Source organism: Sorex fumeus, unplaced genomic scaffold (assembly GCF_029834395.1).
Source record: "Sorex fumeus unplaced genomic scaffold, SorFum_2.1 ptg000002l, whole genome shotgun sequence".
Classification (NCBI taxonomy): domain Eukaryota; kingdom Metazoa; phylum Chordata; class Mammalia; order Eulipotyphla; family Soricidae; genus Sorex; species Sorex fumeus.
In genome coordinates, this window is record NW_026606059.1 from 73,136,454 (window position 1) to 73,151,728 (window position 15,275).

Here is a 15,275-nt window from a genome sequence, read left to right on the forward strand (position 1 = left end):
TTCACACTCAGTATTGGCTCAGAGCTTAGTTCCTGGTTCTATATCCAGGAATCAGTCCTGGTGGGATGGGGGACCACATGAGATATCCAGGATGGAACCCAGCTCAGATCAACCCTGTGCTAGTCAAGTAAGCGCCTTACTTGCTTTACTTATATCTCTCCGGCTTCAGATATTCTTAAGTGTTTGCAATCATGGATTACAATCTTAACAGACTAGTCAGACATTTCCTCTTCTCATTTATTTAACTTATTAAGTATCACTGGTAGTTTAGGTAACATATTTATAATTAGTACTAAATAAGTTTATTTAGTACTAATAAGATTATTAGATCTTTAGTACTAAATAGGTTTCCATTTTTTTCCTTAGGTATCTTAATGCAATTCAGACAATGTGTCCACATATTCTCCGCTATTTGACTACAGCAGTGATAACAAACAAGGATGTTCGGAAACGACGGCAGGTGCTAAAAGATCTGGTCAAAGTTATTCAACAGGTAACAATGAAAATTGGCATTCTTTTTTTTTTTAAATTTGAGGTTTAAACTTTTTTTCTAAAGTATGATTCAGTTGTTTTTTTTTTTTAATTCAATCATTGTGAGATACACAGTTACAAAGTTGTTCATGATTGGGTTTCAGACATACAGTACTTTTTTTAAGTTTACAAAAAAATTAAGCCCCCAGTGGGCTCTTGCTATCTTTAAGTGCAAAATATGCTTGTGTTAGATGTGATATCAATGAGTATTACCCTTGCTAGGTGGGTACTTAATACACATTGCATATTAGTATTGCTCTTACAAAGAGTAAAAGAATCTGGAGCCAGAAATGACCGTACCTGCTTTATTCCAGAGGAGTAATTTTTACATGCAACATTAGTAGTCTATTAAATTCTGTAAAAGCTGCAGTCCTCCTCTTTGATTTTCAGTGTTTCTTAGCAATAGCTGTGGGTAGAAAAAGGAACTTTATATTTGACTTAACAGATTATGTACAAAGAGAATTCACTTAAAAAAATCACCCAGAGGGTATGAATATCCCTCTTTGTGAGCTATTTATCATTGATTATTGAGTAAGGGAAACAATATTCTCTGAAATGAAATATGAAAGCTTTTAGAGAGGCTGTAGAACAAGAAATTAGAGAACTTTTTTATGGAAGGCCTTGCATGCTTAGTGTTGTCTGAATCAGGATATGAGCAATTGCTTTGAGAATAAAAGACAGTTTACTAGAAATTAATGGGAACATAGGAGAAAACAAGAATATTGGTATGTTCTTGGGCTGGTCTACTAAAACAATTTAGAATCAAATAGATCTTGACCTTTTATGTAATTTTATAGGAGTCTTATACATACAAGGACCCAATTACTGAATTTGTTGAATGCCTATATGTTAACTTTGACTTTGATGGGGCTCAGAAAAAGCTGAGAGAATGTGAATCAGTAAGTATAAAATTTGACCTTAAATTAATAATACTCTTAAATTTCTGGATATTTTAAAAATTAACTTTACACTGTTTTTTAAAAAATAATTTGATTATCAGAAGTACTAATCATAAAATGGGAGATTGTTTAGAAATGTGCCGTACTGATAGTTTTTCATATTGTTGTCATGTGCACTTTTTTCCAGTTTATTGAAACATTAGATGTATTATAAAATTTGTAGTTTATACCCATAAATTTTGTATTTAAATATTGTGAAATATTTCAACTATTTGGACAGGGTTGTACAATTGAATTGCACATTTTGGACTTGATTCTCAATTTATTGAATTAAGTGGGTTATACATCTTTGGACTTTTTAAAATCATATTTAGCATTTATTATAAACCATCAAGCTTACTAAAGTATGAGTTTTATAATTGGTATCTTCTGATAGAAACTGAAGCATCTCAGCAACTGAGAGGCTGTTTATTTTTAATAAATTTGCAAGTTTAAGTAAATGTAAGAATTTGTTTATATTTAATACGTTTACCAAATTCACAAGTCTCATCAATTTTATTTTTTATTGTTCTAGAAGTCATTCTTGGATGTTCAAGTCTGGGTGCCATATGTGGGGCCAGCAGGGCCACTGTCTGTGGTGTCAGACACTAAATTCAGGGCCTTGAACAGACAGGAAGGACTTTTGCTCCATCATTTGAGTCAAATCATTGGCCACTTACGTTTAGTTTTGAGCTCAGATGTTAGTAGGCAAATGAGCAGAGTTTGATCAAGGTCTAATATTACTTCTCTAAGGTGAAGATAGGGAGAGTTAAGTTTTGAACATTGAAAAAATATGAATAGGAATCTAGTGTAGGTACCTCGTGTTAATGTAGTCGTGTCTGACTTATGTAATACTGCTCCCCCCACTCCCCCAAGTATCTAGATCTAGTTGAAACTGAAGGACAGTTGGTAGTTTTTCTTGAAGTTAGGACATTTGGTTATGACAGCTGTCTGTGAAATAGGAGCTATCCCTTAAAGTTTTTTCTTTTGTTGTCTACTTACTGCCACATCAACAAATATATGTCCTTAGTTCATTCATAACTATTTTTAATAGAAAAGATAGGTTATCTTTGTATCACTTTGAATAATTAGACAAGAGAGCTTTGTCACAAAGTTCTTAAAGTCTTCAATGGAATAGAGAAATATTGTGAATATTAGGGGTTTTTTTTTTCCTTATATAACTTATTGATGAAAATATAAGAGACCTGAACACAGTGTTCTAGAAAGTGGTGTGAAAATGGTGATACTTGTGACAGAATTGGAAATAGAACAATAAAATGTGGTAATTTTTAAAAATCACTTGTGTCATTATTTTCTTTTGTTTTATACACATAGGTGCTTGTAAATGACTTCTTCTTGGTGGCTTGTCTCGAGGATTTCATAGAAAACGCTCGTCTCTTCATATTTGAGACTTTTTGTCGCATCCACCAGTGTATTAGTATTAAGTAAGAGCACCTTGGTTTGATTTACATTTTCTGCTTTTACAGTCCTGTAAATTTACGTGTACATAGGAGTTCAGTTAATTGAAACAAATCTGATGAGTATGTAAGTGCTAACTTTTGTTTGAATTGTGACATGTTCTACTAATTTAACTATCTTATATAGAGATAAAGGTTTGTAGAGGCATAGCTCCTGTGTGTGGCATAGCATGTTTTAAAACGAAAACCTTAAGACACCTTGGGACAGGGGGAAGATTAACCAGTTTTAGAATGGTATTTGTAGGGGTTCAAATTAAGGAATTAGTCCTTAGTAAATCGGAAATTCTGTTGAAAGACCACATTTGGCAATCATTTCAGTTAATTGAGTTTGTTTTATTTAATTATATATTTGAATTCTCTTATAGCAAAGTTCTATGACATCCTAAAATGTTGAAACATGGAAAAATTATAGTGAATTTTAGTTGAAATTTTCTCTGTTGTGTGAGAAGATTATTGGGGGGAAGTTGTGAAACTTACATAACTTATTAGAAACTAATTTTATATATTAGAATTTGAATAATTACTAATGCCCTGGGCTACAGATGAAGTCAAGCAGTAAATACTCTATAAATGTTGAAAACCTACTTTAATGTTAGCCTCTTAGGAATTGTGTGTAGACTAGTTTTCTTTAGTGTCATTTCTTTTTGCTAAGGCATACAGATTTGCTTGCCTAATTTAGTGGTTGTCATTGAAGTGGTTATTCTGGTAGGATAGTGTGATCATAGAAATATTACTATGGGAATTGAAAGTTGACTTCAGTTTTGTTAGTACTTTACTGTAGTTAGCAGACATATACTTTTTAAAGTGGAAATCTCTTAAAGAATGCATGAAGATTTATAGTATGTTATTAGCAGTGAAAATAGAGCTAGTTCTGTCTGCTAATAGAAAATAATTCAGTGAATTCTAGCATTCTTCTTCCCTCCTCTCCTCTTCTCTTTCCTCCCCTTTCTCACCGTCCCTTCTTTCTGTGAAATTGGGGCTTGTGAAAGAAGTGTGCTAATATTTTGATTTTCCTTGCTGCATTTTTCCTGTTTCTTATTCGAATCTGGTCACTGGCATTTATCCTGAACTATTGTGTGATATATCATTACCTCAGAGTTAAAATATTTCAGTGTGGGTTTTGATCATTTTATTTGATAGCTCTCTAGTTCTTAGAGTTTGGATTGTTTCTTGTAGCTTTAAAATTGTAGTGATTTTGGAAAGGGAGGGGGGATTGGAGTGATGGTACAGCAGGTAAGGCATTTGTCTTGCACATGCCGGACCTAGGTTCAATCCCCAGTACCCCTTATGGTCCCCCTGAGTCAGCCAGGAGTGATTCCTGAGTGCAGAGTCAGGTAAGCTCTGAGCACTGCCAGAGTTGCACAAAAACAAAAATTCTGGTGACTTTCTAAAATTCAGAAATTGTGTACTTCCTAGTGATAGTCTTGGTTCTTAGGTTGTTTAAACTTCTGGCTAGTTGAGAAATAATTTACTAAATTAGATGGTTTGAATACATAGATGGCTTCATTTTCTTCAACTGATAACTGAAAATTTTTGAAATGGGAAGAAGTTAAGATGCTTATAACCTAAAAGCAGTTACTGAATCATTTAATCATTTACAGTAGGACTGCAGTAGAACTTTCTGCAGCGATGTCAGTGTTTTCTGTTTGCATTTTTCAGTGCAGTCTCCAGTATCCACATGTATCTGTTGAGCACTCATTGATCTAAGGTGCTCAAATCATGGTTTTTAAATCATATTTGTAAAAAAAAAGTGGTGTAAATGTAAGCCTGTGAACACATTATTTCAAAATGAAATGTTAGACATGGGTATATAAGAATGCAAATATAAAGTATATAGATAGGCAGACTGATGATGAAATTAGAGCCTCTTCACTTTGCGGAGTCTGCACTATAACTCCTTAAACCCCCAACTCCCAGCTGTTCAGACATCTTTATGGAACCCTAAGGCTTATAAAGAAACACAATTTTACAAAATCTGGTTTGGTAGAGCACTGTTGTGTGGTAATTCTTTCTTTATAGTCAGTAAACTTAAGGCTAAGAGAAATTGAGTAGCTTAAATCTTACTTAATGACAGAGACTAGGCTGATAGTTCTTTGGCATTATTAATTACTACACCTCTACTAATTTTTTTTCAGTCTGAGTAATTTGTATCTACAGATGTCAAGTTTTTAGTCATTATTTGAACCAGAAGATAAAGAAACCTTGTTATACTCTGCTTTAGACTTTGTATTATCTTATTTTAGAAATACATGTTCTGTAAAGCAACCACAAACTCTTTCTGGACCAGATTTTCTAAATATGCTATGCCATGATGCTGTATTATGCTGTGCTTTAAGGGTGCTAAACCGAAAGCACATCTGGAATTGAGAACATTTCGAAGTACATGGTTACAGCCTGCTAGAGTAATAGAGTGAAAATCAGTATTTTGATAGCTTTAAACTATAATGCTTTCAGAAGGTAAAGAGAACAGAAAGTTAGTGGGGGGGGGGGGGGGAGTGTTTAAAGCAATAATGAGAGCTGGGGGAAGGTGTCCAGTCAGACTTTATCCAAAGGACAACATTGACAGCATCTTCATGTTTTAAAACTTCCCTAATGGGCTAGGAATATGGCTGAAAATAATTAACCATTTAAATTGGACTTTTTAAAGCAAACATCTTACTTAGATGGACTTGAAATCCACAATAATGTATCGTCGGTCTTGGAGTGACCAACAAAAGCTAATGTCTTAAAAATATATCGGAAAAAAATCATTGTTCCCTAATTTGAGCTTTTAAAACATAGCTGTACACCCACATCATCTGGAGAATTTTTTTACAACAAAAGAAATAACTCTGACTTTATCCCAGATCTTCCCAATTAAAATTTCTGGAGTCAAAAATCTGTAAAATCCACATTTAAAGCTCTAGTAATTCTTTGCAGTTAGGTATGGGTAATCATTGATGTAACTTAGTGGTTCATACTTCTAAATGCAAATTCAGAAGTGAATAAATCATCCCAAGTCCTAAATGTTTCTGAGGGAATATCAAACATCTGTATTTTTTCTGTTTCCTTTATTTGTTGTTTAGGCCATACCTGGCTGTATTCAGGGGTTATTCCTTGGGTTACTCTAGGCTCTGCATTCAGGAATCACTCCTGGTGGCTTGGGGGGACCATATGGGATGCTAGAGATTGAATCCAGATTGGCGCGTGCAAGGCAAATTCCCTACTTGCTGTTCTATCTGTCCTAGACCTGTATTTTTTAAAGCTTCTTTTTGGTTCTTTTTTGCATTTTTTTATTATACTTTCAATTTTGAGCCTATAATAGAGTCACATACAGGTCTCCTATGTCATTAAGGCTTCCTTCATTGTTAGTATCTGACAAACCATATACTGATCAAGTCAAATGCAGAACATTGCTGTCCATAGAGAACATTACTCATTTAGTCTCCACTTCTCTCATTTTATCATTTCAAATATGTATCAAAACTGTTTTTAAAGATGTTGTTCAGTCTTCCTAAAGAGGTAAAATGTGCTGTGTGTTGCGGTCACACTATGATTAATGGCAGAACTACTATAACTATTCAATAAAGAAATAACAGCAATGTGAATGAGTGACCTTCAGTCCTGGCTTTAGGATGAAAGTAGGAAGTATTCCCTCATAGAGCTTAAAATCTAGAAAAACGTAGAAAGTAGATATAAAGTTGCAAATTAAGTATTTTGAAGAAAGATCAAGAAGGGCAGTTTGAAGAAGGAAGAGAGAATGATATGGACATAATTTATAGATTAGAAAATCAGAGAAGGGGGTCTAAATGGATAGTTTCAGAAAACTCAGATGATTTTTAAAGGACTTTAAACTCTAAGACTTGTAACTCTGTACTAATTAAAACAAAATACTCCAGCTTATGTTGGCCTATCTTTGCCTCAGGTTAGCTAATAGTACATGATTTGGGGGGGGGGTCTTGGTTTCTTTTGTTTGGGGGCCACACCTGACTGTGCTCAGGGCTTAGTTTACACCTAGCTCTATTCTTAGGGGTCACTTCTGGGAATTGAGGAACCATACACATACAAGGATCAAACTCAGGTTGCCTGTGTACAAGGCAGGAGCCTTACCTGAAGTACTGGTCTCTCTGAATCAGCATTTGATCTTTTTTTTTTTTTTTTTTTTTTTTAATAGGGATGGGGGAAAGATTTATCTCTGACCATTGTTTGCCCCAGTGGAATCATATGAAATTCTGACTAGATTTGTATTATAAAATCTGTGATTGTTTATTAAGCAATTCTTTCCATTTGCAATTTGGAACATTTTGATGATAGATTTTTGACTAAATGGCTGTAAGTACATATGAGAGTCATATCTTTATAACATGCATATTAAAAATGTTTTTATTCACTTATATACAAGCCTATAGACTAGTAGGATAAGTTACAAATCTGTTTATCATAAAGTATGCAACATCTGTCACAAAACATTACTGTGGTAGGATTTAATTTAGTGTAGCTGAATAGTTTATCAGATATGGTGTGTTTCTGAAATTGCAAAGCTGTTCTAGAGTAATTCTTGGACCAACTTTTAGTTGTAGATAAAAATAGTGTGTAAGTAATATTTTGAATGTGTATGATAAACATGTTAGCGCATACATTAATATTATGTCCCTACTGGGACTAAGTTTTGGCTTTTCATGGAAGGTATTTGCCAGCACTCTTGCATATTTTTTTTTAAGTTATGAAGTCTGCTTTTTTGCTTATTTTATTAAATGGCAATTTATATTTTTCTTCTATTTTTTATTGCCTCATGGCAGCTTAATATTTTAATTTGCTCTCTGATATTAATGAGAAATGAAGATTTATTTTCAGATGGAGATAAGAGTTATCACAATTCTGCTGACTATAAATTAGTATAGTTCTTACTTTTTACTTAAGATGGAAAATTTAGTGATAAATTTCTAAATTTTATCCCAGTTCCTCCTAATCTTATAGTTAAGGACAGTCTACATTTAACACTTACCTTTATCATTGTATGTCTTTATAAAGGATGAGAGTACTTTGGATATGATAAGCATTTGGTCACAGTCTTCATTGAAAAGCAGAAGATTCCATGTCTTTATGCCTCAGTAGTATTTGAGATTAATGAAGCCTGTCAAGTTAAATCTGGAAAGCAAGGCTATTCAGGGTCATGCCAGATGCTCTATCCCAAATCTTTATTTGCTTAAGATACAGGTATAAAGAATAAGGACCTATGGCATGGTCCAGCAGACAGAGGTTATGAAAGATTGAAGCTTGGGGAAAAAAATCGGCATTAATAGCTGGAAATATTTAAGAAAACGAAGCTCTGTTATTTAAAAAATTTGAAATTAAATACTTTTTTTGAAATCGTCCCTTAACTCTGTGTGTGTTTGTGTGTGTGTGTGTGTGTGTGTGTGTGTGTGTGTTATGTAATTTCTTAAACTTTTTCATCACCCTCTTAAAATATTTATATATCTGGGCATTGTGTGATTGTTCCAGTCTCTGAGGTTCAACTCATATTTGGTAGAAGTGGGGAACAGACTGTATTTTATCACTAGCAGTTTAACCTGGTTTATATTTTGTTGAATGAATGACAGAAAGAAGAGAATTGGTTTGGTTGGCTGGCATGTTGTGCCATAGAGGAGATTAGTGGGTGGTTGGAAAACTAGATGGTTGCTAAATTGTAGAGTACCATGAGTAAGAACTTAGAAGTTGGAATTTTTACTTTTTTCTTTTGAGAGTTTTGTTAATGTTTCGAAAGGTTTTGTTAATATTTTGAGGATAAGCTGCTTAGTGGATTGTAGTAGGACTAACCTGATAAAGTAGATAATGGGAGTCTAAGAAGTAAATTATTTAGGAAACTAGAAAATCATAATTAAATCTAGTTTCAACTAGAATGTTCCCTGGGTATTAATTTAAAAGTATATAATATGTTGCATTCTGTGTGTGGTACATCAGTTGTTTGATTCATATCAGTCAACAAAAAGATTTTGGTGAATGATACTGAAAGTCAGTGCAGAATATAAATGCTTTAAGAAAGATAGAGACGAAAATTTCAGAGATGTGCCACAGTTGGGAAGAGGCATCTAAGAAGACTATGATGGTGCTGTTTATTGAGTTGGAAATGGCAAGCACAAAGAAAAATCCTGTATGTTTAAACAGAGTGTTGTTATTATTAGGACAACATTTGAAACAGACTTTATTTTTAGAAATAAAATTTCTGTTTAAAGTACTATCTCAGCATGCCCACCCCCATTGTTGGGTGCTAATCCTGAGCTTTGCATGCATGCAAGACCACAGAGCCACATACTGGCTCAATAGTCAAATTTTGAAAATGGATTAATTTGACAGAGCGTGTTGGAGGAGGCACAAAGCCCACAGTGCTCAGGGTATCTTATGTGATGCAGTAGATTGAACTGGGGTTGGCCGTGTATAAGGCAGGCATCTTCCCTCCTTTGTATTCTCTCCAGCTTCAACATTTCTATTTTTTTTTTAAGAGACGCTTGGATCTATTCTCAGACTTTTTCCCAAAAAATTCAAGAAGGGATACTTCCAAATACATTTTATTAGACTTCTATAACCCCGATAGCCAAATCAGATAAGGAAACACACACACACACACACACACACACACACTCCAAAATAAACTGCATACAAATATCTCTGAACTTAGATACAAACGTTCTCAAAATAACTACTAGCAAATTGAATTCAAAAAGATCATATGTCACGAGTGGATGAGTTTTGTTTTAGAGACAAAAGGATGGTTTAGCCTATACAAATCAATATGAAATGCACTGTTATAAGAGAAAAACAACATGATTCTATCATTAGATACTAAGAAAGTATTTGACAAGGTTCAGTAACCATTCATGATTAAAACTCCTAGCAATAATGGTGATAGAAGGGCCAGGGATGTGGCTCAGTGGTAAAGCACATGCATGCTTTGTACCTGTCAGACCTGGATTCTATTCCCAGCATCACCCAAAAAAAGGGTGGTTTATGTAGAAAGTGCGTATCTCAACATAATAAGAGCTGTATACTAGGTCTAATACCATACTCACTGATAAAAAACAGATTTTTCTTCAAAATCAGGAATCATATTTAATTTTTATTTCAGAAAATTAAAGTAAATCAGATTAGAGCTCACTTGCATGTGATACGCATCGTTTGCACATGATATGGTAATATATGTAGAAAAGCCAGGCTCCATTAAAAAGTTATTAGAAACAGTGACTATACTAAAATAGCTGCTTGTATTATCAGTATATGAAAATTTCTAGCATTCCTATATACAGTTAGTGACACTTGCATCCATGACAAATACTCTGCAGTACACTAAAATATACAGGGATTTCAAAAAAAAAGAAAGATCTTCATAATAAAGTATACTAGATACTAAAGGAATGGGAAGACATTCCTTATGCATGGATGGGGAAAATTAACATAAAAGACACGTCATTTTAGGAAGAAATTGAACCCCCAAAATGCTAGGGCTTATGTGGAATCCAACAAACAGACTAGTAGTGTAAAGCAATCCTATGTGGAAAAGAAATGGAAGAACAAAGTATGAAAGAATAAAGTTACCTGACTTCAAACTTGATTACAAAGTAATGGTAATTAAGACTATTTGGTATTGAAATAAAAGTAGATACATAGAGCCTGAAAATAAGCCCACATATTTTTTAACATTTAACTTCAACATCATACACTAGAGAAATGAAAGCTCTTCAATAGCAGACTTTCCTAGTAGCAAGCCCTTTCCAGTGATATTGGGAAAATTGGACAGCTACATGCATAAGAGTGAAAGGGCGATTTTATCTTATAAGAATAAAAATCACAGTATTAAAGCCCTAACTCTTAAGATCCCAAACTATAAAGCATACGTGAAAAATTCCATGACATCAGCATCAGAGATATCTTAGGAGAGTCAGCCTGAATCACAAGGGAAATTTAAGCAAAGATGAACTACATTAACCTGAGACTATAAGCAGAATGAAAAGATGGCATGTTGAATAGTATTTGCACATCATGGGTATAATAGGTTAAAAACAGTTCTTAACAACAAACATCAACCCAATTAAAAATTAAAAGGGTTGGGGACTGGAGTGATAGCACAGTGGGTAGGGTGTTTGCCTTGCAAGCAGCCAACATGACCGACACAGGTTCGATTCCCAGCACCCCATATGGTCCCCTGAGCACCGCCAGGAGCAATTCCTGAGTGCATGAGCCAGGAACAACCCCTGAGCATCGCCGGGTGTGACCCAAAAAAGCAAAAAAATAAATAAAAATAAAATTAAACAGGGTTGAATAGATAGCTTAGATTATTAGATAAGTGAAAATCAAATATCGCCATGACACCTATGACAATAAGATGGCTTACATTGACAGAAACAATTTTGTGGCCATACAGTGCATGCTTTGCATGTAGGAATCCCAGGTTTGAATCCCCAGCACCATTTGGTCTCCAGAGGAACACAGAGCTTGGAGTACCTCCAGAGCACTGCTGTGTGTGGTCAAAACAAAAAAGGAACACATGTTGGAGAAAAAGGAACCTTTATTTCTTGGACCACACCCAAGAGTGTCTAGGGGCCACTCGCAGCTTACTCCTCGGGGTCACTTTCTGCAGTGCTTAAGAGAGCATGTAATATTGAACCTGAGCCTCCTGAATACAAAACATGCACTCTAGCCTCTTGATCTCTCTCAGACCCAGATCTGAAATTCTTTAATTCACAGCTGGAGTACAGTGAGTGGGCAGGGCACTTACCTTGCAAATAGCTGACAGGGATTCTATCCCCAGCACCCCAAACAGTCTGCAGTACACTGCCAGGAGTGATCCCTGAGCACAGTCAGCACTAAGCCATAAGCACCACTATGCCTGGCCCCAAAACCAGAAAGAATGAAAGAAAGGGCGGAGAGGAGGGGGAGAGAATGAAAATGCAAAATCTTCCACATACTTTGAATTAACTTCTATGGTGTGAGATATGTATCCATTTTTTTTCCAGTTTTCTCAACTTTTGCAGTTATTCCACACCTGTAAATTTCCCAGCACATTTTGTTGAAGAGCCTTTTCTTGATCCACTTCATGCACCAAACTCTTTTGTCATGGATTAACTGTCCATAAATCCGAGGGTTATTCTTTGGGCTCTCAGTTATGTTCCATTGCAGTTTAAATCAGTAATGCCTTATATAATGATTGCAATTTAAGAAATGCCATCCTTCCCATCCCCCAATAGCTTTAGCTATTCAGGGAGTTTTACAATTTCTTACAAATTTTAGTAGTTTGTTCCAAGTCCTTGAAGAATCTCATTGGAATTTTGATAGGAATTGCATTGAATATGTATGATGCTTTGAGTAGCATGATTGTTTTGACAATGTCTATTCTTCTAATCCTTGGATAGGCAATATTTTCCATTTCCTGGTCTGCTTCTATTTTGTTAATGGTGACTTCACAGTTATTACTGACCATTTCCATTCTTTGTTGATTCCTAGGTATTTGGTGTTTTGAAACACTAGTTTAAATGGAATTGTCTTATTTTCTTCTAGTTTGTTGTTTGTTATTTGTATATAGAAATACAACATTTTTATATGTTGATTTTATACCATGCTGGTTGGTTGTATTGACTTCATGTTTCTAAGAGTTTTTAGTGGAATATTCAGGGTCTCATCATATCGTCTGTAAACATCAAGTTTAGTAGCTTTTCCTAGTTGTATGGCTTTGATTTTTTTTTCTTCCTGACTGATTGGTATAGCAAGGACTTCATAAAACTTTTACATAGTAGAAAAAGTGACCGGAGAGCCCGGCAAGCTACCAAGAGTATCTCGCCCGCATGGCAAAGCCTGGGAAGCTACCCGTGACATATTCGATATGCCAAACACAGTAACAAGTCTCACGATGGAGATGTTACTGGGCCTGCTCGAGCAAATAGATGAACAACGGGAGGACAGTGACAGTGACAGAAAAAGTGACCATCCTTGCCTTGCTTGTGCCTGGTCTCAGAGGAAACCTGTTCTGTGGGACTTAGATGCGCTCAGTCAGGAGTCTGTCTGTGTAGAGACTGCGACTCTCTTGTGCACATTTCACCTGGATTATGACCACTTCCTGCTTATCCTGAGAGTGACAGCCGAGTGTTGGGCTTGCCAACTTTTGAGTTGAATATATGAATGCTGAGAATATATGTTTATGCAGGATATGGGTCAAAGTCATGAGTACATACAAGTTTTTAGGACCAACTAATCTTTTGCCTTTTTCATTAGTATGTTGGCAGATAAACTGAATATGACTCCAGAAGAAGCTGAAAGATGGATTGTAAATTTGATTAGAAATGCAAGACTGGATGCGAAGATTGATTCTAAGTTGGTGAGTATTATGCTTGTTACATGACACACTAGGTAATCAGTTGCTAATTCGTTTATATTTGGGTGGGATAGCCAATTAGGCATTCTATTACTTGCTTTGTTTTAGTGACTGCTGTTGCTTTGTGGTTAATGGCAGTGTACTATTTGTTGTTGGGTGAATGTTATTATCATTGCACATCACATAAAGACTATGTGCAGCAGTCGTGTGTTGTTGGGGCAGGCCCATGACTGACTTGGGAAACTCACATTACAGTATTTGTTTTCCTCTATCTCAATTTAGGGTCATGTGGTTATGGGTAACAATGCTGTGTCACCCTATCAGCAAGTGATTGAAAAAACTAAAAGCCTCTCATTTAGAAGCCAAATGTTGGCCATGAATATTGAGAAGAAACTTAATCAGAATAGTAGATCAGAGGTAAGAAACACGTTTCCTATTCTTTCTGATATTTAGCATTAATGTAATGTTAAATGTTGCAGGGACTTGAAATAAGAACTTTTGATATCTGTTGTATGTGTTTTTTTATATATATAAATTTTTTTAGGCATATGAACATTTTGTTTTAGAAACTACTGAACTTAGAAAATCTTTTCTTAGATGTATTATGCAGTATTTTTAAGGAAACTGAAAATAGTGTTCCTAGTTTATTGTAACAGTTTTTCTTTAATTCTTCCTTTGACTTTATTAACTTGTTTTCTCAGGGTTTTCAATACATTTTGATGCTAACATGATAACTTGCATGTATATCTCCTCAAGTGCTCTAGATGTGTGTTCTTTTTAAATATAAAGAACCACTTTCATTAAATATTGATCTTGTGTATATCAGTGTGGATTTTATAAAATTTAATCTTATATATATTCATGTCAGAATATCTGTACCCCTTTTTGGTAGAAATTATCCTACATGTTAGATAATAAAGCAATGTGATTAGGTATTAAAGGAATGTGATATTAAAGCAATGTGATTATAATACTTGGAATCCTAACCACTTTCAAAGTTCTTTAGACATTATGATTATGTGTAACTAGAGGACATTATGATTATGTGTAACTAGAGGGTAGGAAATTTTTAGGAAGCAGTTGTAGGACATTCAAGGACTTTATTTGGTTGAGGTTTCAGCAGCAAGTTTATGTCCTTAGAACAGTTCTTAGTTTTATAAGAAGAAAGAGTCATGCTTATTCCATCCAAGTCTAGAATAATTGAATCTGGAAAATAACTTTTTTAAAGTATGTCATGGGGACCATATCCTGCAGTGCCGGTGGTTGGGAGTTGGTCACATTGTGTCAAGGATTAAACCCAGAACCTTACACATGTAAGATAATGTTCTCTACCACTTTTGTCATATCTCTGGCCCCTGGAAAACTGCTTTTGTGTGAATATTTCTGCATGTCAGTATCATTTTTGTTCATATTTATTACAGCTTATGATCATTCAAAAATTTTATTAGATGATATATTATTCTGAGTAGGATATCTGACATTCAGTAACTGCAGAGATGATTAAAAATCTTGAAAATGTAAGGAAAATGCCAGTATCACCTTTTCCTGCTAGCTTTTTCAGAAAGTATGTTTGTTTTCACCTTAATGATTCTTTGTATATTTTAGGCTCCAAACTGGGCTACTCAAGATTCTGGCTTTTACTGAAGACCTGTAAAGAAGGGGATGAAAAAAAACTGAAAAAAAGAAAGATGAACTAATGAAACCATTATATAAAGGATGACATTTAAAAAAAACTAGCATATTGAATATAATTTTGGAAATTTAAATAAAATTGGCTGTTTCGTTGTATCTGGTGAATTTTCTTGTGTGTAAGCATAAGTTTGTTTCAGCAATTTATTTGATAAGGTCACAAGATGTTGCAGAAATGCTAGTTACCATGTAGCCTAATCTATTTTCTCCCCTTTTAAAAAATAATTTTTATAATTTAACAATTTTATATATTTAATTATTGGCTTGAGGCCACACCTGGGGGTGCTCTGAGCTTGCTCC

General features: G+C 34.7%; 1 protein-coding gene across 1 annotated transcript in view; it reads left to right on the forward strand.

The window, feature by feature from the left end:
- Window positions 1–15,074, forward strand: part of EIF3E (eukaryotic translation initiation factor 3 subunit E) — a 39,412-nt gene extending 24,338 nt beyond the window's left edge. The window contains exons 8-13 of the mRNA XM_056111156.1: window positions 367–493; window positions 1,329–1,430; window positions 2,805–2,914; window positions 13,187–13,289; window positions 13,569–13,703; window positions 14,892–15,074. Of these exons, the coding sequence (XP_055967131.1) occupies window positions 367–493; window positions 1,329–1,430; window positions 2,805–2,914; window positions 13,187–13,289; window positions 13,569–13,703; window positions 14,892–14,930 (616 nt within the window). The 3' untranslated portion in view covers window positions 14,931–15,074. The remainder of the gene's footprint in view (window positions 1–366; window positions 494–1,328; window positions 1,431–2,804; window positions 2,915–13,186; window positions 13,290–13,568; window positions 13,704–14,891) is intronic.
- The last annotated feature ends 201 nt before the right edge of the window (window positions 15,075–15,275 follow it).